This window comes from Biomphalaria glabrata, chromosome 4, assembly GCF_947242115.1.
Source record: "Biomphalaria glabrata chromosome 4, xgBioGlab47.1, whole genome shotgun sequence".
Lineage (NCBI taxonomy): Eukaryota > Metazoa > Mollusca > Gastropoda > Planorbidae > Biomphalaria > Biomphalaria glabrata.
Window position 1 is genome coordinate 35,981,038 of NC_074714.1, and position 26,823 is coordinate 36,007,860.

General features: G+C 33.0%; 1 protein-coding gene across 4 annotated transcripts; it reads right to left on the minus strand.

Annotated features, from left to right (window-relative positions):
- Window positions 1-415: 415 nt before the first annotated feature.
- LOC106051928 (centrosomal protein of 83 kDa-like) lies at window positions 416-22,225 on the minus strand. Of its 4 annotated transcripts, none has more exons than XM_056025933.1 (14): window positions 22,073-22,225; window positions 12,901-13,110; window positions 12,608-12,758; window positions 11,367-11,591; window positions 11,053-11,169; window positions 10,272-10,403; window positions 9,272-9,518; window positions 6,220-6,364; window positions 4,320-4,469; window positions 4,002-4,233; window positions 2,941-3,072; window positions 2,328-2,428; window positions 1,933-2,125; window positions 416-1,534 (listed from the first exon to the last, which is right to left on the minus strand). In XM_056025933.1, the coding sequence occupies exons 2-14, from the start codon at window positions 13,083-13,085 to the stop codon at window positions 1,340-1,342; spliced, it is 2,205 nt and encodes a 734-aa protein (XP_055881908.1). In that variant the 5' UTR covers window positions 13,086-13,110; window positions 22,073-22,225; the 3' UTR covers window positions 416-1,339. The 4 variants fall into 4 exon arrangements, with proteins under 4 accessions (XP_055881908.1, XP_055881909.1, XP_055881911.1 ...); XM_056025934.1 differs by lacking the exon at window positions 22,073-22,225 and adding an exon at window positions 21,816-21,947; XM_056025936.1 differs by lacking the exon at window positions 22,073-22,225 and adding an exon at window positions 21,754-21,769.
- Between the last annotated feature and the right edge of the window lie 4,598 nt (window positions 22,226-26,823).

Here is a 26,823-nt window from a genome sequence, read left to right on the forward strand (position 1 = left end):
TGGTTATTATCTATGGCATTGATTTGTTGGCATCGCAAGCCCAGACTGGATTGTTTGAACTGTAACTAAGGTGTGCTTTCTGGTTAGCTAGATCTATGTTGCATAATTTCACCTAACTTATGCACTCTGATCTAGTATTTATTATTATGTATAATCATCATTTATGTCATATTTTATCATCGAATCATTAAACCTTTGTTTAATAATTAACACTCGTTCACTACAGAGGAAATGAAAGACATTTTTAGAATGTCATAAGGCTTCCTCTTTATTTCACAACTCCCTGTGACATCTGTCTCCTCCTACAAGATCTTCTTAGTCTACCAACAAAGTTTTTGCAAGGAATACTCAGTGTCTTTCATTCTGTTTGCACTTTAAAACAAAAGGTTATAAAAAAAAACCTGTCTCACTCTGCTTACATATTTAGAAATATTTATTTCTATTATAACACATAAATAAATGAAATAAGATAAAGTACTGGTCAGGTGTATAAAAAATGCGTCCACCATTGAAAATAATTAGCCCAGACAAATACACATTTAAAAGTACTGTAAAAAATCCATTGCATTAATTTATTAGCACAATCACTGATGAATAAGGAAAAAGAATCCCTGTACAATGTAGGTAAGTTTAGGATTAACTATAAGAAGCTGAGAAAAACATTATTCAAATATGCAAAGTAAATTTATATATATCAACTATAAGAACACAAAAGTAAATATATTCCTTTCCTTTTCTCTCAAGCTAAGTTAAATATTGTGCCTATCTATTGTATATATCAAAAATAAAATCAAAAGACAGACAAAAGAATGATGCTCAAAAAAACAACAAATAATTGAAACATTTGAAACTTATAATGGAGAATTGACATCTTCTAGATAGCATGCAGAACCATTCTCAACAAACATATTTTACAGTTGTAGTAAAAGATGAATCAGCTTAAAACTTTTGATTCTCTGGAACCAGAGATGATAAATAGATGTGCATTATAATTGGCAGAAGTTAGAATAAAAACATGTCAAGTAAAAATCTTACTTTGGCTCAATGTAACTTAATCTAGTTTACATTAGATAAATGTAGCCTCTATTCCACATTCAATAAAAACAAATGGTAAGGTTTAATTAGTAAAAAGGTTATATTAAAGCCTAATGTAAAATTTTGATTATTAGTAACAAAAGTATAAAATACATTTATTAAAATATCAGCTTTCTTAAATATAAAACAATATTTTTAAGTATAAATGTATAAGTAAGCATACAATGTAATATCAAATCCATCAAATTTATAAATATAATTTAAACTTTTACTAATTATATATGATTTAAGATATGTCAGTAGTTCAGGATTCATTTGACTTTATGGAATGTTCTTCATCAGACTTGATGCTGCCAGAATATTGACAAACATCCTTCTCAATGTCTTGTTTTTCTCGAGGAGTAAGGTCAATGAGTTCAGCCAGTTGTTGATGCTGCACCTTGTCTAAGGCTTCCAGTCGTAGCCGCAAAACTTTTAAATCTTCCTGATGTTGCTCCTCCTATGTTTAGAAAAAAATGTTAGAAAAATCAGAGTTTAAAAAAGCAAGCGCAGTATCTTGCTATTTTAATCTTTTATTACAAAAATTTTATCAAGTCTAAGTCTGTCTGGTAAAAAGTTTGTACAGGTTATTTCTTTACACCTAATCTCAGACCAAGCTGAAATTTGTTTTTTCTAGTGATTGGTTTTCTTCAATCAATTAAGATTAGTGAATAATATAATTTTATTGGTCTGCTCCCCACCTTAAAAACTTTTAAAAAGCTCTGTTCTTTCATTCTATTTATTGACAGAATAATAATATTTAGAATGCAACAGTAAAAAAACAACAATCTACAGCTGTTTTCTATAAAAAAAAATATACTAAATCTTTCCTTCAAAACATAAAGAGATTATACTTACCAATTCATTATCAAATCCTGACTGTTGCAGTACAGTAGAGGCATCTAGCAATACCTCTGAAACTTTCTTTTTGTAAGAAGTTGAACTACTGGAAGGAATTGAAAACAATATAGTCCTGAATTCATTATGGCGGCGCCATAGATCTTTCCACTGCTTGTGTAGTCGATTATATTTATCAAATGGAACACATTTTCTGCAGATTTAGTAAGAATTTTTAGATTAGATTAAAATGTGCTGAAAATAAAATTGATCTTTAAATACAAATGTTTATACACTTATGTAATATAAATTTAAAAAACTCATACTCAGGTCTTACATCTGTTTACTGGTCCTAAACATTTTTCTCTTTAGTAAGAGTTAAATCAATTTAAAATAAATATAAAATGTATTATTACTGCAAAGCCTTTTTTTCCAGGTCCAACTCTGTATTTTGTGCTTTCAATAACATCAACTTGTCCTTCAGTTTCTCAGTAATTAAAGCAGTTTTTGTTTTTAGCTGAAAATATATATATTTTAAGGAACTTACTGAATAAGGCTAAACAATCAATTTTACTCTAATAATGAGGCTATTGTTTTGAAGGTTTTACACACAAGTTTTTTCTTTCATTTAATGGTACTCTGAAATAACAATTAAAGTAACATTAATTGATTTAAGATGTGTGCAGAAATGCATGAAGGAAATCATTTAAACCTTGCTACTTTAAAGTTGTGCAATTAATGGAGTGATATGGAAGTGCTCTAATTTGAATTCAATTAATAAAACAGTTTCATCCTAGCTGACATTCTCTTAAAACTAGAATAATTTCTAGAAATATAATAGTCCCCATGGCCTAAAAGTCAGATGCAAAACACAATTTAAATAAAGCAAATCAATACATACATTTTTCACACACACATACACCAATAGAATTAAGTAATTAAAAATACTGTTTTTCTTAATTTTAATCTAAAACTATCTAATTGATTATATTATAATTATTAATCTATGTCAATGAGAATAATTCACACCTTTTTATGTATGACGGAAGCCCTGTTATATTTGGCTAAAGATTCATTTAATTTTTCCTCTAGCTCATGTATTCTACCTTCAAGCTGCACACGGTCATCAGCCATGGCAGATCGTTGTTGCATTAAAATGACCTAATAAAAGAAATATATAAAAACTGTTAAACTAATATAGTTGAAAATGAAAAGTTGTCATGGAATCCTCATATTGAAGAGATTATTACAAAAATCAAACAAAACATTAGGGTTTATTAACATTTTTTTTACAAATCAAACAAGAACATAAAACTAAAATGCTATTTAACTTTAGTAGGCCAATGTTATGCATCCTCTGTTTGGGATCCCTCAACTCACGAAAACATAAAGAAACTAGAACAAATACAAACTAGGGAAGTGAGATTTATAACTAACAAATGTTCCAATTTGATTAGAGTAACACCATTAGTAAAATCACTAAACTTAGAGACACTTCAGGACAGAAGAATAAAGTAAAGTATATATATAATACATAAAACAATAAATCATAATTTACAAATAGAAAAACAAAACCTAATGAGATACTTAGAAAGACACAAAGATAAAAGCAAATTTCTTATTCTATATACTAGAACAAATTCGTACAAGTGCTCCTTCTTCCCTAGTGACATTAGAGAACGGAATGGATTGCCTGAATCAGCCAGAAAAACCAACAACTTAGCAGAGTTTAAGTCATTGATTAACATGCATGACTAGATAGACACATGAAATGCGTAGGACATAATTATCTTCTTTTTTAAAGTAACGTTTCTACTATAAAAGATAAATAAGATGATATGTAACAACAGCACTAGAAAACAATTGCCACTGAGATAAAAGTCATTAAGACAAAATGAAGGTCAAATTTTGTTGTTATATTTTTGTGAATTGAATAAAAGAAGGGGCATTCTAATATTAAGGCATGATAAGAATGGAGAAGGATGGTCAATGAAACTTGCGTGGTGCCCCAATGGTCCAGCAGACTAAGGGATAGGTAAAGGTAAAAGAAGATTTTATTAAGTTATTTTAATAAAGAAACATATAAATGCCTGGTGATTATTCTGAAGTTGCTCAAGCTGGGATTTAGTCATCTGGAGTTCTTCTCTTAACAATTCTGCATTATTTTTTATTTTCATGTTGGAATCTGCCAGCTCATTTTCAGCAGAATGAAAGCCATTGATTTCAGTTTGCAGCTTATAGACTTGAGATTTCAACAATGAGTTTTCAGAACGTTCTCGTTCCACTTGACTTTCAAGACTTTCCATGTGACCAAGCCGAGCTCTAACAAAAAAAATTTTTAATCATTATTTTATTGAGCATTGTTAAAGCTTTGCAATGCAATGTTAAGGAAAAGAATAAATACATACTTAATGCTGATTAACTCCCTCTCTGCCTGGTCTTTGGCTGCATTGGCTTGGCTGACACGATCATTAGCTTTCTCTTGATCTGCATGGCGACGAGCTTCATCATCAATTCTGCGGCGTTCCATTTCCTGAAGTTTAGTTTCTAATTCAAACCTTTAAGACAAAAGTCATTGATGGAGTTTTTATAACAGAGCAATAGATCCAAGATATCTCTTTAATGTAAACATATAACATTGAATCAATGCATCTTTGATATCCATCTAATATAAATGTAAAACATTTTGTAGTACTAATTCCACTGAGATATTCAAAAACATAAAAATAATAATAATTGTGCAAAATTTCAACTTGATCCAAGAATGGGAAGTGGAAGAAAAAAAAAAGATTTTAACTAGACAGACAAAGTGATATAAACTTTGTAGAAAATAAGGGAGCTTGTTATAACTGAACAAATTTGTTCAAGTACTTAAAAAAAAAAAATAATAACTTTCCCTAGATCTTAATGTGACCTATGCCCTTATACCTATGACCTAAAATATATGGACCACTGTCTACTAGGTCTAACATTCAGTGAAACTTTGACAAGTAAAAACTTTCTGCCCAAAACTAGAAACGTGACATTGACTCTACATTGACTAAATGATTTTATCAACTTGAAGTTCATAAAATCATAACAGGGTTACACAGAAAGCCCCAATGTACCAACATACCATGGAAATATCCCACTGAGAAAAAAATGGCCATTGAGAAACTGCTTCTAAACTGTGGATTAATGAGCTTCACTTTTTTCCCCATCAAATGCAATGTATTCATTTGTAGTAGCCCACAGAAAGTCATTTTTGTTTCCTGTTTGCTGACCCACGTATTCATCATGGATGTTTCCATATGTGTACAAATGGTGAAGCCAAGAAAACAACTCATCTCTCACTTGCTCAAACATTGTGCTTACAAGCTATCTCAAAGGTGAAATTCTCTGTGTATTTAGCTTTGTATAGTGCTAACTTGGTCTTACACAGACCTGTTGTATATCATTAGGATAAAGGCCAAAAAAATACATCTCTCATAATTGTAAACCAATACCATAATGATTCTTTTAATTTTAAACTGATTTAAAAAATAGTGTTTTAAATGTATTTTTAATTTCTGATTTTTTTTTTATAGACAAATACAACAAATAAAAACATTTTAAGCAAAACTCATATCTATTCTAACAGCAGTGGTCTGTACATTTAATCTGCCTTATTTCTATGGACATTGTCTGTTTTGGGCACACCTTTAAAAATGTTGTTTTGATTGTGAGAGAAGGGAAGGGAAGTAGACTTTTCATCATCACATCTGAGTTCCAAAATAAGGCTTTATGCTATATAGTAATAAAACAAACAGAACGGATTTTTATAAATGTACTAGTAATCACTAAGCTACAGAAGTAAAGTAGCCCATTGAAACAACCAGCCTATCAATCATAATAAGTAAAGGCCATGCATTAATAGAAACTGATAGATTTTCAAATCAAGCTGCACAAAAAAAAAAAAAACAAGATAAATATCAAAGAATTAAAAGCTTAAAAATAGTTTTAGAAATAAATTTGTGAAAATACTTAATTTCTTTCATTTCTGTCATATCTAACCTTTTAAAGTATTAATATATTTTTTCCACCAAATGATACATACATATATTAAACATAAATGAATAACAGCACCAGGGACCAAGTTTTTAAGAGAGAAAGTAGTGAATTAAAATTTTAATTCACTACTTTCTCTCTTAAAAACTTGGTCCCTGGTGCTGTTATTCATTTATGTTTAATATATGTATGTATCATTTGTTTCAGCACCTAGCTTCAACTCTATGTTTATATTTTTTCCACCAGAATGCAATTAGTTAATTAAAAAAAAACCCCACTAACTTTTCATTTTCCACTTTGACAATCTTAGAAAACTCTTCCTCTCTGGCTGCTTGAACCCTTAGCACAGCATCTCTCTCTTTCTCCTCCAACAGATGTTGTAACTGAAGAACTTTGGCTTGTGAAATGTCCAGTTGTTGTTTCATATCTTTTTTTTTTCCAATAAATGAAATAAAAATGGTGCATAGATCCATGAAATAATTAAGGATATAAACAAGTGTCTCCAAATATTGATTACAATTAACAGTTCAACTTTTGCCCAAATCTTTTACAAATACTTATTTTTCCTATACAGCTTTAAACTACAAAGGAAGATCTTGGATAATTTTTACTGTGCAACAACGTGAAATTTGCTAACATATGGAATAACTTGTTGGCGAAATCCCAAAATATCAAATATCATTGTTGGCAAGGCAACATTTTATCAAGAATGTCGCGCCACTTAGACAACATTATAAAAAGAGCATCAAAAACCACACACACAACACTACCATATTTAAACAAACTTTTTGAACAAAAATGTCTCAGCTGAATTGGAACGATCTTGGAAGACAATAGCCACCCACTCCAACAAAACGTCAAGTTGTCGCGAAGTGAGCAATTTCTGTCAATCAAGGCTAGAACCAAGCAGTACAAAACTTGTTTGTTCATTACTCAGTCAGACTATCAGCACTACTCCTTGACTAAGAAATGTGAAAAGGATCAAGATGTCTGTGTGTAGTCAGTCAATGAACTCTTTATGTTGTGTCTGTTCTATCTATGTGAATGTTTCTGTTGTGTTGTTTTTATTGAGAAAATAGTCCTTGTAATCACAACAAATTTCCATAAGAATAACAAACAGTCTTTGTCTTATAACATGGAAAGTGATCCTAAATTTTTTATTTGCAAAAATAAATTTAGTGTACACTTTTCAAACATTACCAATAATTAATAACATTAATTAAATCTATGAAATTATTGGCAGGCATTTATTCAATAGCATGTGTACAGTCAAAAAACATATTTAAAAATGTGTATCTTTAAATAAATAAATAGTAAAGAAGAGTAAAGTTCCCCTTTCAGACCTTGCGATCTATGGGGCAGATGATGTAAAGGTCATCAGTTTCTATGACCAACAGTTAACAAGCAGGGTGTCAAGTGCAGGGTTAGTAGTACTTTTCCATGACAAAATTTTAGGAGATTTTAGGAGGTTTTTTTAAGGATGAAATGTATGATGTGTGTGTGTTTTTCCTATCCACTTGTGTGATACATAGTAAAATATACACAAAACTAAGCATTTATCAAATCAATTAGGCCTATTGTTATTTGATTTTAAAAATAATAATAAATATCTTGCCAATATGCCACAGAAACAATATTATCAGCTGTGGTATGTCCACAGAAAATGTAATGAAAGATGGTTGCTTTTCCATTTTTTTAAATAACAAACATTCTTAGAGATGCCTTCATAATGTGTATTCTCTGTGATGAAAATGTACATTTTTAGTTCCTACTAGAGTCATGGTGTGCATTTGAGGTAATGTTTTATTCTTTTATTAGCTAACTTAAATCCTTCTCATAAACAGAGCCAGTAATATATATATAGGCCTATTTGAATGTTTAGTTGACATTTGCTTACTAAAAAATGGCTTTTGGATTTTGGGGGGGGGGGGGGGATTAGACATATTCGGAGGGGTGTAGCCTACAAATTAGTCTGGTAATAGTCACTACAGACTAGATCTAGCACGTCTTTAGTGGTAACAATAAATGGAAACGAAAATTTCTACGCTGACTTCAGAAAAATACTGCCAGGTGAAATGCTTGCTTGAGCCAAGGCCATCTTCAATCACGAGGTCACGCTTCACAAGTGCGTGAAAGGCGGTGCAGAAGCGTCACTGGTCAGCTCATTAACACAGCCAGCCCGTAAGGTCATGCGATCAGAATGCCTAGTTACGCTGTTGTTGTTTTTTTCCCCGCATTTTAGCAAGAAATAAGCAAAATTATATTTTAAAAAAAATATTGGGTAAAAATTTTAGGAGAATGGACAAAATTTTAGGAGACTTTCAGCAATTTTTAGGAGAATTTTAGGATTTTAGGAGACTTTTCATTTTTTAGGAGATTTTAGGAGCGCTACGAACCCTGCAAGTGGCCAGCACAACAACCAACTGCCTTTACTTTCCCCATCTAAAGTCAGTTACCCATTGACATTTAACTAATTCTAACCTTTTTTAAGTCAATAAAATAACTTAAATTAGCAAAGATTAGTTAAGGATGATTGGGAATTTTCTAATTTAAAAAAATGGTCATTTAAAAAGTAAGCAATAAGCCATCATGATCAAAACATTTAGACCAGTGATTCCCAAAGTGGTCTATATAGACCACCAGGAGTCTACGACGACTTTTTGTATCAAAGTTCTTGGATGTCAAAGATCTTTTTTTTAAAACAAAATTTAATTCAATGATAATTGTACATTGCTTTTTTTTAACAGACTTGTTTCATAAATTCTATTAGGTTAACTTACATGTGGGCATAGGCGTAGCCAGGATTTTTTCGGTGGGGGATTTTCGCAACCCAACCTCACCCCCAGCTATGCCCATGCATGTGGCCACATAATTCCTAATGTCCATTAGACATCGTTGAAAAAAAAACAACACATAACACAGCTCATAAATCAGAAAAAAAAATTAATTCAGCAATATTAGCTAACCAAGGGGTCTACCGAATCCTGGAAAACATGTCAAGGGGTCTACGAGCCAAAAAAGTTTGGGAACCACTGATTTAGACCTTATTGTGACAGACTACCACTTGACTGTGACAAAAGTAATTATTCTGGAAACTTTATAGTATGTTCAACAGTAATTTATCTAGATAATTCAAGTTTTACAGTAATCAATCTTAATTCACTCAGTGTTGGTGCAAATAGTAAATGAAGTGAATCTAAGTAAAAAAAAAAACACACACACACACACACAAAGGATCTGTATATATTATTCATATATAAAATTGAAAATTCATTAAATATAAATGCCATGCTTTGTAAATTGCATGATGAATCTTGACTAGATCAAATTGTACCTTCCAGTTCATTTCTCAGTCTATCCCTTTCTTTCTCAAGCTCTCCCCTCTGTTTCAGCATGTCCATTTTCAGGTTAGAAAGGTCAACCTTGGACCTGTGGATGGTCTCTTCAGCATGATTTTTCAAAATGGTGTTTTTTGTTTCGACTTCATGCAGCTCTCCTCTGAGTTTATTCTGATCTGTGATGACTGCTGTCAGCTCATGATGAATTGATTCTATTTGGCGTTTCAATGATTCTCTTTCAGACTTGCAAAAAAATGTAATTTATTTATTTATTCGTGTAACATTAGCAGTATATAAATAGTAAAGGTCCCTTAATGACAATGGGGCTGGTAAAGTTAACACTGGCAAACTGTTATTCAGGGTATAGCTACAATTAACAATAGCCTTGGTAGTCATATATAAGAGTTTCTGAAGAACCTAAGTAAATCAAACAAAATCACTTGTCTGGACCAGTTGGGAAAGGTGGTATCTTGGTGAATGTTGACATGATCATTTTTTGTGCATAATTTCAGCTTAATTTGACATTGAGTGTGGGAGAAATAACATGTACAAACTTTTTACCAGGCAGATAGAGAGTTATTATAAAAGATTTGTAAAAATCCAATCTCCAATAGGATAAACATTCAAGACCCTAAAATCTTCATACAAGAGCAGTATCCCTTAGCCTTTATATCTGCAAAAGGTGCTTGCTTGATCACAATATGCACTTGTAAACTTTTATACAAAGTTGGTCCCTTCTGTAGCTAACCTTTACTTTAAAAAATCTCCCCATCATTCACACACCTCAAATATTTTAATGATAGTAAAAAATTTGAAATGGATTTATTTTATATAACTTTACTTAATTGTGTAGTAAATACTAGTAATGTACAAATACAAATTACACTATTCAATTTACCTGTTCTAAAATTTATGATTAAAAAATCTTACATTGAATCTATCCTAAATTTTACTTTAGTACTATTTAAAAAAGTTGGCTTTTTTTCTAAACCTCACCTCTAAAGATCTGATTGTTGAAATCTGTTCAGAGACCTGCTTGGTATGTGTCCGCATAATGTTATCTGACTCCAGGCTTAGCTTCTCTTTTAGAGCTCTTACCTCTTCAAGCTCATTCAATAACTCTTTTACCTAAGAACAACAAAAACTTTTATATTCCATTCTTCTCCTCTTTTATATAACTTTGTTTCCTTTTTCAAAACAATACAAATCACCAAAGAAAAGAAAATTTTTTTTTTGTGATGCTTGAATTACATTTTACATAACTTTTCTGTGCTTACTGAAAAAAACAACAAAGTAAATTGCCGACCAGATATCAATTGGTAAGCATGACTGAGTCACCTATAAGAACAATTAGAGATCACTTTAACAAAAACTGAGCTCAAAAGTTTGCATTTAAATTACAATTAAGGCTGTGATCTAAGTATTATTTTATAGCAATTATATTTAGAGAATAATTACTGCATTAAAAAAGATATTGTTTGGATACTACTTAAAAACAATAGCACTCATTATATTTCTAAAGACTGAGGAAATGTGCATGATTGCACTGACTCTAGGTACTGATTCTAATCTATATGTATATATTTGCTGATTTTTCACAGCAACAATAAATCTTAAATCTGTTGCTAAGCTAATAAGGAACATTGTAAATTACAATATTGAATATTGAAAGAAAAGAATTTCATTTTGAATCAATCTTTTAACATAGATTCTACTCAGTATTTTTAAAATGTAAATTAACCAATGAAACAGATAATAATAAAAAAAAATAACAAACCTGTAGATTTAATTGTGCATTATCTCTTTGCAGTACTCTGACTTTCTGTAAATCACTACCAGTTTCAGTTTGAATTTTTGTAATGGTTGCATCACGATCTTGTCGTAAATTAGTCAGCTAGTTTAGGGAATGTAATAAACTTCAGTTTAAGGTCTCAGTTCCACTTTATTAAAAGTTTGTTCTAATACTGACTTACAGACACATGAATCACTAAAATCCTATTCCTTTAAATTAATCAATGATGTATGATAAACTGTTAAAAAATCTTCACCTTTTGAATTATGAAAATAGAACCACATTTCTTAACAACTCACCTCAATGTCATGCTGTTTAACTAAATCCTGCATTTGTTGGACATGTTCAGTTTGATTGTGTTCATACTCAGCTTTAAGGAAAGACAACTCATAACGAAGCTTACTCATAGCTGCCCTGTATTCTTCCACCTCATCTTCCTGTTTCCTAGATTTCTGAATGTAAATCTTCTCCAAGTCTTCAAGCATTTGGGATTTGATAAGTTCAAGTCTTTGTGGAGTTATCATCTGCAGAAGATAACATGGATCTAATTTTCTTTTATTAAGCAGGGATTATAAAATAAAAAAAACAACTTTATGTGTTAATTTGTACTTTGAATTTATCTATATGTAAAATTAAGAAAGCTTCCAGTAAAGAAGTTAAGCAAGGTAACATTTATAACTGTAATCAAAGTGCACTAATCATTTAATTATCTCATTTCTTGGAATAAGTATGATAGTGTTTTTTGTTTGTTTGCCATTAAAATCTTTTTTTTTTATTATCTCTAAATAAAGTTAACATAAAATTACAAATTGAAAAAAAAAAATTAAAAAAATCATTGTAAATGAGAAAAAATAAAAAAATCAAATTACTTGTTTTCAATATTAACAGGATACAGTGTCCAAAAGGTTGTCATTGCCAGAAGTGGTAATGGATATAAGCACTACACTACCTATAAATTGCTTTCTAATGGCATGGATCTCAAATAGCCTCTGACAAGCAGTCCAACTCCTGGCCTTCACGTGTGTCTCCGATATTGAGTCCGGCAGAACGGTTTTCACTAACAGGAGAAGGGGCTTGTTAGCCATGGAGAAGGAAATCTCTTAATTCAAACCTCTGCTGCCTTGTAGTTATACCCAATCATGGGAAAGGCTTTGGGAGTCAACCCTGAGGAAAAACCCTTAGGAAGGCAGTTTACAGCACACAGTGCTTCATCCTGCCAGAGCCTGCAACACCACTGACCCCAAACTGTATGGCAGTTGCTGTTCCTTTAGATACATCAGCTGTGTGAAGAGGGGGAACTACTGTGTGGGTGACATCAATCCAAACATAGCTAATGCCCAAGCATTCATATCATTTCTATGAGATGATCCATTTAATCCCTTTCCAACTGAAGGAGCCCATATTAATAATTACACATTTATTTCATAATAACATTCAAACAATAAAAACTCCACTATTATTCTCTTAATAACAGATGTGTCATGTATACAGTATTATCATACAACTGTAAATTATGCAAAACATTTGTAACCGAAATTACCTTTGTTTTAAGTTCATTTATTTCAGCCACTTTTTCAGCAAGTTCTCTGCCACAAGCCTCAAACATAGATAAATATTTTTCTTTCACCAGTCGAGACTCTTCAAGGGTTGACTTGTTCTCTGCCTCTAATTCTAGCAATTTTTCTTGAAGACTTCAAAAAAACAACACTAATTCAAATAATTTAGTTTTTTGTGCATCTTTATATATAAAAAAAAAAAAAAAAAATAAAAAATGAATTAATTTTGTAATGTTGACTTTATTAAGCTAGGTTAAAAAGTCTTCATTGCTCTTACCATGTGTGCTCTACTTTGAGTTGCTGGTAGTTGATTTTATGTTTTTCAGCTCGTGCTTTTTCATCAGACAAGAGTTTTTGTAGTTCAGTTTCTACCATCAGTTGTGGTAACTGATTGCTTAGATTACTAGCAATTAGTCTGTTACCTCCAATGATATGGGAGGAATGAAAACTTGTGCTGGCCATTTTCTGTTAGTTTATTTATTTGCACCTGTATTATATAATAGATGATACAATTTTATAAAATATAGCATCAGATTCTAAGTAACTTATTAAGGTCTGTGTGAAGTTGTTAAATTGAATATTTGTAAGAAATGAAGAAACTAATAGTAAATAAAATAAATGAGAAATGGACAAGCTCTCATCCAAATCACAAGAAAGATGATGCCTATTATAAGCTATCCTGACAAGATCAACGTCTAATCTTTCGACTCAGGACCGGACACAACAGAATGAGACAACATATGTACCAGAAGCTCAAAATTGGAACCAGTGAAATCTGCCCATGTGAGTGTCACCAGAGAATGCTGACTGTGTCTTCCAAAACTGCTCTCTTTACCAAGAGGCCTGCACAAGAAACTGGCCCCAAAACACCCCAATAGAAAGAAAGCTATATGGAGAGCTCCCTGATTTGGAAACCACTGTATAGTTCATCTCATACAGTGGTCTAGTCATCTGAACACTCCAACATAAAAAATGAGAAGAAGAAGAATATCTGTTTTGATTGAATGTTATTCAGTTGTAATGATTAAGTCTAATCATTTCATGATGTTGTATATATTACAAACTGACTTCAAATAGAATAAAAAACAAGAGAAATCCAAGAATAAGAATACGGAAAACTTTAATCCAAAATCCAATACTATATAAATTATTTCAAAAAATCCAAATATTAATTAGCAAATACAATTTTTAAGCTGTTATAATACAGAATGGATTTACAAGCCCAGAGTCAACAGTGAAATTATTTAAAAATGTAAATTTCCAAAACTGTGATGTCACACGAATTTTCCATTATTCCATTTGCTGCTTGAAAATGAGTATTTACATGGGAAATGTATACTTGTATTTTTGGTCTTGTTTCTTATCTTATTCATTACAGACATTCCCAAAACAGAAGATAATTATGCTCTACACATATCTTAATGTATGTTAATTACAGACTTAAACTCTGCTAGTCAATGATTTTCCTGGCTGATTCAAACAACCAATTCCATGCTCTAAAGACACTAGGGAAAAAGAAACACTTTCACAAATTTGTCCTAGCATATGTATGGAATAAGATGCAATTATCTTTGTCTAGATCTGAGCATTTAATTACATTTGTTTTTAAATTGTATTTAATTTGTAAGTATTGTTTAGTGTTTTATGTATTTTACTTTTTAGTTTTCTGTCCTTAGCACCTTGTGTCTCTAAGTTTAGTGATTTTACTACTTAAATGTGAATATTAGGGGTGCACGGGATAGTCGCTCCGGCTTCTGCCGAATATTCAGTCTTTTTTCACTATTGTGCAATGTTCGGCTCCGGTTGAATATCAGCGCCGGATAGTTGGCCGAATAGTAAAAAAGTACACCTTCTACCTATTTAATATGCATAAAGTGGAACTTGTTCCATTAATATCTGTTATAGAATGTTTAAATGTTTATATTTAAAACATAATAATGTGCTTAAAAATAGTGCCTATATGAATATGCACCAAACATCTTTTCTTCATTTTGTCTTGACCTTTGTGTGAGTGTTTAACATGTTAAGATGTTATATTCCTTGACTATGTCATACTGACCAGACTCTGTCTAGCTGTGCAGGTATATCTCCAGAGGTAGAGATGAATACCCCTTTTTATTTGTTTAGTCCATCACATTTAGTTTATTGATAGACAGGTGACCACAAGTCAAATACGATGGATGTATGCACTCTTAAGAAGTCACACAAAAGAACTGAGTTTGTTTACTTGGTAGTAAATCTTAATAAGGGGGCTGGATTTCTAGCCACACCTCTACACAGGTAACTGGACAATGAGATTGCTTATTTGGAGAAAAATCTCAATCATGTGGCTGGACTACAGGCCACACATCTACAAGAGTACCCTACTGAGTTTGCTTACTTGGATATAAATCTCAATTATTAGATGGACTAAAGATCACACCTAAATGAGTGACCTTTTGCTACACAGAACACAAATCACAAGATTTCATAGCCCAGTAAGCTAGTAACTAATTATTTTGTAGAAAAAAGGACAATACTAAGATTTGTGTATATTAGCATAAAAGACACGACCAGGACTCTCTTTAAAGGGTGAGCTAGACACCCCCAACTCCTTATTTTATTTATTAAGTCCTTGGCACTCAATTAGATAGACGTTGACATTTGTATAGCTAGAATGGATAAAACCAACATACAAAGACAGCATACTACACTGTAAATAAATATTACAGTTGATTTGCTGAAGTGCTAAGAAACACTTGACCTCTGTAACTAGTGTACGGGTATACTAGATCTACAAGCTTGACTGACCATGCCAATGTGTTATTTTTTGCCTGACCACTCAACACTATTGTGTATGCCCAATGAAAAAAAAAAGCGTGATGGTCAACACCATCACCTATACACACTACACTAGGATTTGAGTGTAGGCCGACTACGGCCATCTGACTAGGTTATTAAAATCAGTCGAACACACAGTCTATTTATTTATTTGGGTAGGGAGGGTATAGATGAGTTTTTTCTTCTATATTTGGTTTTCCTAATGCTATTAGATCTATATATATAACTGTAGGTCTAAAACTTAATCTCAATAACAGGCCTAAAGACATCAATTTAATCTATGCTTCGGCACCATCAGGTTCAAGCTATAAATAGGTACAATTGATGTTCCTGCTGTTAATATAATATCGTTTGCCACAAATAAATTAATCTAAAACAATAAATATTGACCTACAACGCTTCAGATTTCAACAGCTACTATCAATATTAAGCCCTTGAAGCCAGAACCAGAAGCGGTCCTTGGACTTTAAATGACAAGCCTGATGATCAGTTGTTAGTCTGAAATTCATGAACACATACATGCGACCGCTATTCAAGCCAGATTGCACCTTTGAGAGATTTACATTAGTAAGTGACTTACTTTGACTTAATCCTGGGGAGCATAGGGCCTCAACCACACCTCTCCACCTAACTCGGTTCTGAGCAGCTTTCTTCATCAGCTCCCATGTCATTCCAGTACCCTCAGCTTCACTGATGACTTGGGTCTGCCCCCTTTCCTCTTTCCTTGTGGGTTCCAATCAAGTGCCTGCCTTGCAACACTGGTAGCTGGTTTTCGCAGGATGTGTCCTACCCAACTCCATTTTCGTTTTGTGATATCTTGGGCTATGTGCTTTTGTCTAGTTCTCTCCCACAAATCAACAGTAGTTATCTTTTCTGGCCACCTAATTCCTAATATCCGGTGTAGGCATCTGTTAACAAAGGTCTGCCTTAGAGTGCCAGATTGCTTGAATATTTGAAAAGGCAAACCTAGCTTTATTGATCTGAATTAGTATATCATCATCAGCTCCACCTTCTTTCCTAACTCTACTTCCCAGATATGAGTGAAGTGGTCCATATCAAGGATGTTTTCTCCCTGCAGCATGATTGGGTTCTCTAGTCTGTTGTTGATCCTCCATTAGTAACTAGTTCAATATATATTTACATTTCAATTATTTCAATATATATTTACATATCCCATTGACCATCCCACACACACCCTTTACAGTTGGTGGCCTTGTAGATACACACACTCATGTTACACAGATTAATTTGTGAAAGGCCTATCTGTCTATATATTGAGGTAAACAAATAAAATTATAGAATTCTTGGGTAAGAAAGCATTACGATGCCAGAGTCATAATAAAAAAAAGGCACTGACCAAAAAGCAACATTGAGCTTAGGAAATTAAAATACTTTTTAATATTGAATTAAAAAACAAACAAAAAAAAAAGGTCAGTGATTGAATGTGGAATAAATATTTAGGAGTAGTAATGGGTGGAGGGGGGGATGAGATAAGCCAGTGTTTATCAAAACTGTGTTCTACAGAACTGTAGTGTTCTACGAGGCCTGAATAGGTGTTAAACAAACTACTGAAATAATTAACTAGTAGACCACAACATGAGTTTATCTCTCTAAAAAAATAAGCAAAATATTCCGCTAAATACTCAGAATGTGCAAAGTGTTCCGTTAAGGATAAAGTTTGGGAAACACTGACATAAGCCTTTATAGTGTTATGGCTCTGGCTATTTATTTTAATAATCACTAAATACACACTAGCTGAACACAGAACCAGATCTACCTTAGTCAACACTAAACTTAAAAAGGAAACAACAGTCATAATCAATCATCACACTTTAGATCAATGCAACTTCAAAAATAACCTAACATACACATCCATAACACTAAAGAAGATTACCCATCACAAATGGAAGTTATCAATCAGACACAGCAGAAATAAGTACCTATCACTGTTAATATTAATAGCAGGAGATGTAGAGTCAAATCCAGGGCCTAGATCTAAAGATAGATGCAACATCTGCAAAAAAGTATGCACCATGAAACAGAAAGCTATTCAATGTGACACCTGCAATGAATGGTACCATGCATCATGTCTCCATATGAATACACCTGTGTATTATGCCTTAGGCAACAAGATGCATCATGGCACTGTGTACCGTGTGGGTTACCTCAGTTTACATCAGGACTGTTTGATTCCTTTGATGCAGACACTTCTAACCCATACACCATCCTAAACACCATCCCAAACCAAACTCACCAACCATTAGCCAGATCCACTCCTGTTAAACCTAAATCTACTAAAATTAATACAACAGCCTCACTAAACAAACCTACTAAAGAAGTAACACCAAAATACCTTAAAACCTTAGTAATAAATTTTCAAAGCATTAGGAACAAAACAGCAGACTTAGAAATTTTATTAGAATGTGAGAAACCAGACATAATTGCAGGAACAGAAACTTGGCTACATCCTGAAATTTATAATGCAGAAATTTTCAACAGTAATTATGAAATTTTTAGAAAAGATAGGGCTGATAATCATGGAGGAGTTCTTTTAGCAATAAAAAACACTCTTATGGCAGAAGAAATTACCTTACCTAACTCAAAAAATATAGAATCAACATTTTGTAAAATTAATACCACCTCAACATCCCTAATAATAGGCAGCAATTACAGACCACCAAATTCTAGTTTAGAATACATGCAGGAACTATGTAATCAGATAACTACACTTAAAGAGACAAATAAAAATGCAGTTTTTTGGATTATGGGTGATTTCAACCTACCTGATATAAATTGGAAAACACTCACCATAGATAAACACCAAAACCTTAAGGACATAAATGAGCTTTTCATAGAAACTTTACACAACCTAAGTTTAGATCAAATCATTAAAAAGCCAACTAGATTAAACAACACATTAGATCTCTTCTTAACCAACAGACCTGGATTAGTAGTTGATTATGATATTATCCCTGGTCTATCAGACCATGAGATCATAAAAATACATAGTCAGATAAAAGCAATAGCCAATACAAAACCCAAAAGAAAAATCTTACTCTGGAATAAATGTAACCTAACACAACTACACCAAGCTGCATTAATCTTTCAACAAACATTCTTATTAGAAAAAGACATTAACCAACCAGTCGATGACCTCTGGAATTTCATTAAAAACCATCTTAAAAGCATTATAGAAAATCATATACCAACTAAATACACATCAAACAAAATAAATAAATGCTGGTTTAATAATAGACTAAAGAAGCTTTGTAAACAGAAGGAAAACCTATATAGAAAATTTAAAGAAACAAATGCAGAAAGAGTTTACAAAAAGTATATAAAAATTAAACACTTAACCCAAAAAGTAAGCAGACAGCTGTAGAGTGAATACATAAATAATGTAATATCTAAAGATAACAACAAAAACCTATGGTCATACATTAAGTCTAAGAAAATGGAAATAACAGGCATATCGCCATTAAAAGATGAACATAACATAATACATAATGATAATGAAACTAAAGCAAACATCCTAAACAAATACTTTGCATCAGCATTCTCAACCCCAGGAGACAAAGACATATTACTGAATTTGAACCAAGTAGACAACATAGAAGATATAGTAGTACAAGAAAATGGAATTCAAAAACTATTAGCCAACACCAAACCAAATAAAGCATCTGGACCTGATGGTATTCCAGCTAGATTACTCAAAGAACTAAGAAATGAGCTAGCCCCAGTGTTCAAAATACTCTTTCAGGCTTCACTTAACCAGGGCAGAGTACCAAAGGACTGGAAAGAAGCTAATGTCACCCCCCCCCCTATTTAAAAAAGGAGAAAAATCTGACCCAGGAAACTACAGACCAGTATCACTTACCAGCATCACATGTAAAATCCTAGAACACATAATATGTAGCAACATCATAAACCACTTAGACAAACATAATGTCCTCACACCATACCAACATGACTTTAGGAAATATAGATCATGTGAAACACAACTAATAGGACTAATTGATGATTTTTCAAAAGGTTTAGATAATAGTAAACAAATAGATGCTATCTTACTAGATTTTTCCAAGGCTTTTGACAAAGTTCACCACCATAGTTTGCTTAAAAAATTAAAATATTTCGGCATTAATGGTCCATTGCATCAGTGGATTAAAGATTTTCTGATAGGGACAGAACAAACTGTAATAATAAATGGCTCTAAATGAACACTGATAACAGTAAACTCAGGTGTACCTCAAGGAACAGTCTTTGGTCCACTACTATTTTTAATTTACATAAATGATTTACCAAAAATTGCATTAGTTCACGAACAAAAGTCAGATTATTTGCAGACGATTGCATAATATATAGAACAATAAAAACAAAACAAGACACAGATATTTTACAAAGAGAATTAGATGAATTACAGAAATGGGAATCAAATTGGAGCATGTCTTTCCACCCAGAAAAATGTCAGTTGTTAAGAGTAACAAAAAAACTAAAACAAATTAATTCCACTTATCTTATTCATGGCAAACCAGTAACCCAGACTAAAAACGCAAAATACCTAGGTGTTATAATAAATGAAAAACTATCATGGAATCCACATATTGATGAAACTACAAAAAAAAATCAAACAAAGCATTAGGATTTATTAAAAGAAATTTCTATAAATCAAATAAGAACATAAAACTAAAATGTTATTTAACCTTGGTTAGGCCAATAATAGAATATGCATCCTCCGTTTGGGACCCCTCAACTCAAGAAAACATTAAGAAACTGGAACAGACACCAAATAGAGCAGTGAGATTCATAACAAACGAATATTCACATTTGACTAGAGTAACACCTTTAGTAAAATCACTAAATTTAGAAAGCCTTCAGGAGAGAAGGCTCAAAAGTAAAGTAGCAATCATACATAAAACACTGAACCATAATCTTCAAATACAAAAACAAAATTTAATAAAATACTCTGAAAGACACAAAGATAAAGGCACATTCCTCGTCCCATATGCTAGGACAAATTTGTACAAATACTCCTTCTTCCCTAGTGCTATTAGAGCATGGAATGGGTTGCCTGAGCTAGCCAGGAAAACCAGTGACTTGGCAGAATTTAAGTCATTGGTTAATATGCATGACTAAATGCATGACGCGTAGGACGTAATCATCTTCTTTTTTGAAGTAACGTCTGTATTATATAAGATAAGATAAGATAAATAAGAATTTAAAAAAAGGGAGAGGATAATGTTTAATAAACAATATATATATAGCATGAGAACTAATGAATGGGTGTAGCCGGTTGCTTGTTTGTTATCTGACAGTTCTACTTCATGTCTGTTCTACTTTCTTAATGTTTTCTTGAGTTATGGCATGGAATATTTAACAGAGGATGCATATTAATTATTATATTCTAATAATGGTTGTCACAGATGCCATTATAGAATTATTTGTACATTTCACATTTAAAAGAAATATAAACCCTTGACTGAGCCTCAGGAATTACCCCACAAATCTAGACCCTTGACAGCACCTCAGGTTTTACCCAAGACGTGATTATGATGTTGCAAATCTATTGGTTGATTTGAAATTAAACAAAGACATTTTTTTTAAAGAGTTAGCGCCAGAGAATTGGCGAGAGTAAAAAAGAACGCCAGTCGATAAAATATTTTCATAGTAGTCAGTCGGTCTTCTAAGAGCTCTGTTTTAAAAGCCTTTGTGATATTTTGTGTTGATTGATCTGTAATTTGTACATAAGCTGTACTTACGTTTTATATTTAAATAAAGTTCCAGAGTTTTGTTTTAACAAAGAATCTTTTATTGTGATTCTAGATCGTAATTTATTCAACTATTTTTAATTCAAGTAAAATCCCCGGCATCACAACACATCGTGACATGCAGTGTTGTGACAATGGTCTAAAGTCTAACCAAAGAGGCAATGTTGAATATAGCATTTTTAGTTGTATGTTCTTGTTTGATTTGCAAAAAAAAAAAAAAAAAAATTCTTTTAATAAACTCCAATGCTTTTAAAGGTGATTTTTTAAATTTTAATTCAACATGAATTTCATTTATTAAATTTGGTTATATTTTAGATCTAGATTCTAGATCTATAGATCTAGTTAAGTATTGTAGTAGACATCTAGATTCTTGATAAAAGATATAATTATAATAGATCTAGATCTATATATATATGAATATTATATTATTATTAATTATTAATAATGATTCATTATTTATCATTATAAACACCTAGAGTCGTAAGCCTAGACTAGCCTAGACCTAGAGTCCTAGACTAGAGTGCCTAGACTATTGAGTGACTGACCTACATTCTATGCTAGATCAGTAGATCTAGGAAGAATATATTAGGGCAAATGCGGATATTACCTATATTAGTATTAAAACTGTAAATAAAAACATGCATAAACATGTTGTAATTTTCAATGAGTTACTAAGAGTGAATGAGTGCAACACTGAAACTGAACAGACTAGACTAGTAGTACGGACTCTCCGGACTGGAGATACATACTTTACATGGATTTCATACTATTGATAGTATAGAGAGTGAAAGACAGTCACAGTTCTTATTAAATTCAATGTGATCATTTTGTTGTAGACTGAGATTCTAGAATAAAAGTTTTTACCTCGATCTATATAGATCTAATTTTCAATGGATTAATTATTTCTCATTCTGAAGTAAATCGTTTGTCCTCTTAGTAGATTAATAAATCCCATTTTTTATGTGTGTTTAGAATTCCATTTCAAATGTATCCGGAAGTTTACAAGTGTATAACTATGAAGTTACCTCCCCTGATTATCGTACCCTGAACTATATTAATTTGTTACATTGACACCTTCGATAGAGTCACGGATTGAGTTGTAGAGTTGCGCTGATTAATAACGTATTCATCCTGTTGTACTGTTAGACTATCTCTGTATATTAAAATAGAAATATTTAGGGTATGATCATGTTTTAGCTGGCGGCCGCCATATTAAAATGATGATAGCAACAGCTCCTAGGCAACCAATTGTTGCCAGATGGATTTTGTTGGTTAAATAAAATGAGTTATAGTGTGCTGCCAACTATTACATGAATAAAATCTGAATACATTTAGATAAGAGGGAATGTAGACCTATTTATTTAAACAGGAAATAGATGTACATTTTACTAGTGAATCTATATTATTTCTCAATATTTTATTTTGTATGTGTTGGTGTAGATTGAGTTTGTTAAGAATACATGTTTTTGTGTTCTATTGAATCTGAAAAAAAAAATAAAAATAAAAAATCGGTATTTTTTGTTTTTTCACATAGATGTTCTTTTTTTTTTAATTTGATGATGCTTTATTTCATTATGTGTGTGTATGTACATATGCGTGTATATATGTGCATGTGTGTGCGTACGTACTTGCGCGTGTGTTTTATATGAAATTATTGAGAGTTAAAAAATACTTAGCTTATCAAGTATCTTATTAATGGTAAAACAATTAATGAGACATATTAATTCCACCATCCCCTCCTTTCTCATTCTAGGCAGGGGACTAGACTAAGGTAGATTTATCAGTACCATCATTTTAGTACATTTTAGTTTAGAAAACGATTTTAAGGCGGTAGAGGAGACAAGTGCACGCTGACACAGTACCGCTAAAGCTTAAAATTCGTCAATGTGCACATTACTTAGCTAGTCTTTGGTTTGGGTTGGACATTAGAGTTGCATTAAAGAATAATCCATTTGGTTTATTGGCTTGACCACATAACAGACGTTGTTACGGATAAATAGTATCCATGCCACAGCAACAATTGCGTAGGAAGGTCAACACAAACGTTACAAAGACACCCTTAAGAGTTCTCTCAAGGAGTGTGAGGGAAACGCTATAGCTCTGGGTCCTTTCTTATTGACTGCGGCCGTGAGTGTCGTGTTTCATGATATAACGCAAGGAGCTTGGTAATCAACAAAGAACGTAGATCTAAGATTTAAAAAAAAGGAAGATGAGAAATGAAGCAGGCATATCTGCTGCAACCCATGCCATCTATGTGGTCGGCTTTTTAAAAAAAAAATGGACTCCAAAGCCATCTTCAAATTCATAGAAAATGGGAAATAATCTCATCTTCAGCTACGAAGGAGGCGCCATATATTTAAGCTAGCTAATCTGCTCATTAACTGATTAGCTACAGGTTACGTTAATGTGCAAAAATCGACAATTTTCCTCTAGATATAGGCCTACTGTTTAGGTACCGTTAATGTTAGGGTTAGGATAGAGTTAGGTTTATCTAGGTATGCAAGCTCCTGCAAATAACTACAAAATAATAATTTAATTTATTAAGCGCTGTTAACAAAGCACTATAAACCTTTGCAGAGCTGATTATTTTGTGTGTCAAAAGAGTTGAGTCAAAGATAATTACAACACAACGTAATACCTGAACAAGTGGATACTGGTAGTTGGTGATAAATACGAAATTAGTCGTATTCTAATTCTGTTCTAAAGTTGCTGCTCGGCGGTCTGGAAGTTCAAAAGAAAACAGCGCCCACTTTTACTGCGCCAAATACCCATATTGTTCATATCTCACAACCATCAAAGAAATACCTCACTTATTAGACGTCCCATATTTGACCACTGAAGCAATACACCACAGGTGCCTTATATAAGTCACACTCATACAATACGCCTCACACGCACACCAATTACCATTCACACGAGGGGAGGGGAGTCATATATGGAAAATGAAAGAATGTCAAGAAGAGGGGAGGGAAGAGAAAGTGGCGAAAGAAAACTAAGTCTTACGGGGGGGGGGGGACAGAAGTTAGCAAGACATCCAGGATGACATAACATCCAGACGATGGCGTTTTCGGCTAGCGGCTCATGGGTGTCCCTCTTTGCTTTAACAGTGATAAGGGGAGGGAAGCTAAACGACCTCTGTGACCCGAAGCTGAGTCTGCCTTGGTCCAATAAATGGAAAACGGTGTGTGTGTATGTACAGTAGATGGACTGGGTGACAAACTCAGCTCTGCTATTAACATATCATTTTATTCTTTCTGACTCACAATCGACTGGTGTCTGGAAATATTTAAGCTCCCAGTAATTTAAGCACCCGGGACCGGGAAATCGGGCACTTTTTGACAAGGCAGAAAATTAGGCACTCTTCAATAGAGACTTAATTTAGAAGATAATTGATTTTTTTAGCGCATGTTTTATTCCGAAAATACCAACAATAACTAATTTTCAACAGAATGTTCATGAATCAAAAGAAAAGCTGACAAACGGAAAAAAAAGTACAATCACAAGAATACGGGGGAAAATCACATTATATAATTTAGGCCTGCACATCAAAGGATTCTGTGGAGGGGAGGTAGAGATGATTCCCCGCTTAATGCTTCACATCCACCACCAACCCGTTAGATTAATTGTTCATATTATTTTTTTTTTAAATATATATTATGTCGCTGCCTCTCTCTAATGTAAAATTCAGCCACTCATAAGTCAGTAGTAAATGCAAAGTCAAGTTTGAGGGTAGAGTATTGAATTTTGCCATTTCAGCCCCCCCCCCCTTTTAAACGATAAAGCAAAAGATTCCGATGATAGATACAGAGTCGGATCGGGTGTGATGACGATAAATATAATCGCCTTATCCCCAACTACCTTAACCTTTAAGATGTGCTTGTGGAAGGGAAGGCAGAACAGAATGATAAATTTGTCAAATTCAGATAAATCTAACAAAAAAAATACTAACCCTAACCCTAACCCTGAAGACATTAAACGTCGTATAAATCTAGCGCGTCAGACATTTACTGATTTACACAGCTAAAACCAACCTGACTGTAAATCTCCTCACATCTCAAACAAGACTAAACTAAGAATCTTTAACTCTATTGTCAAGGCTGTCCTATTGAATGATTCGGAAACATGGAGAACAACTGAAGCGACAACAAAAATAGTACAGACCTTCATCAACAGATGCCTGAGAAATATCCTAAAAATACACTGGTACGACAAAGTAGAAAACACCAAACTGTGGGAGATGAGTGGGCAGAAAAATATAGAGGCAGAGGTGTAGATCTTAGAGAGGAAGTGGAGATAGATTGGTCACAAGAGAAAATGCCGATAGAGATCTAAAGACTGTTTTTGACAGTAGAAGTTCCCTGTAAGCAAGCACTGATAGTTACTTTCATTGGCCTACAGTGACAGGATTGCGCAATGCATCTGGCCCTATTCGGCACCTTCGACACGCCCTATTACAGTAAGACCTGGACTTCATCATTCTCTGGTCAATCTGTTGTTTCCCGATCAAAGGATCCAGCTATACACACCCACCCCTCCCCTACCAGCCCCATGCCGCAGATTCACCCCTCCCTGCCCGCTCCCGCATTTTCACCCCACCCCCTGACCACCCTCCCAGTCCGCTCCCGCTGTTTAACCCCACCCCTGACCACTCCCAGCCCGCTCCCAAAGTTTCAACAATTTCTTGAGCCAGTCAGTCAGTTTCAGTGACCTTGGTTACCTAGCCACATTCCTTGACTCTTGAGGCTAGATTAGAGAAGACAGTCATTTTACCTGGGATATTTCTATTAAATGAATAAATATTTATATATGAAATTCTTTTCTATAAGGACATCAGTAGTTTATTGCATGTATCCTCAAGCACATTCTAGATACAATGCAACAAGTCTCATAACACACAACATTACACTAGACTAGTCCACTAGATTTAGGCTTAGATCATCGATCTATTTAAATTCAACATTCATTTCAGCTTTATTGAAAAATGTTACAAGCTGTCAGCACCTTAAATCTTCATCAAATCATTTAAAATATACTTCATAGATCTATACAATACTCCCATCATATATAGGGCAATATAGGCCTAAATCTATTTAAATTCAATTTCTATGAAAAAAAAATAGGTACCTAAATTTACGCTTTATTAATGTCATTCCAATTTTAAATAATATTTTACTCCCCCCCCCCCATATTTCTTTTTTTAAAGTACTACTTCTACTACAATAGTAAATATTCCTATTATTTCTATTTGTTTTATTTTCTCTCTCTTGCAATCCGCTATAAGCTGGCGATATTTATATAGGTCTGTGAGTCGGCTCTGCAGCGCTATTAATGAGGTAGTTCCTTATTTCTGACCTACTTTAACCAAAGTCACGTGATTGTTGGACAACAAAGAGGAGAATGGCCTTGTCTTCCTATATTTCCATTGCTGTTGCTCCTCTATTTTTACGAAATTTTACATTTACAAACATTTTAAAATATACAGAGTACATCAACGAACTCCCTGAATGTTCAAATAATTATACGAATGTTTTCATAAAGAGCCAAGAACTGTTTAAGGATAGGTTTAAATTATCAATGATATTTCCTTTATAGTCATGACAAGCGTCAACACTTTG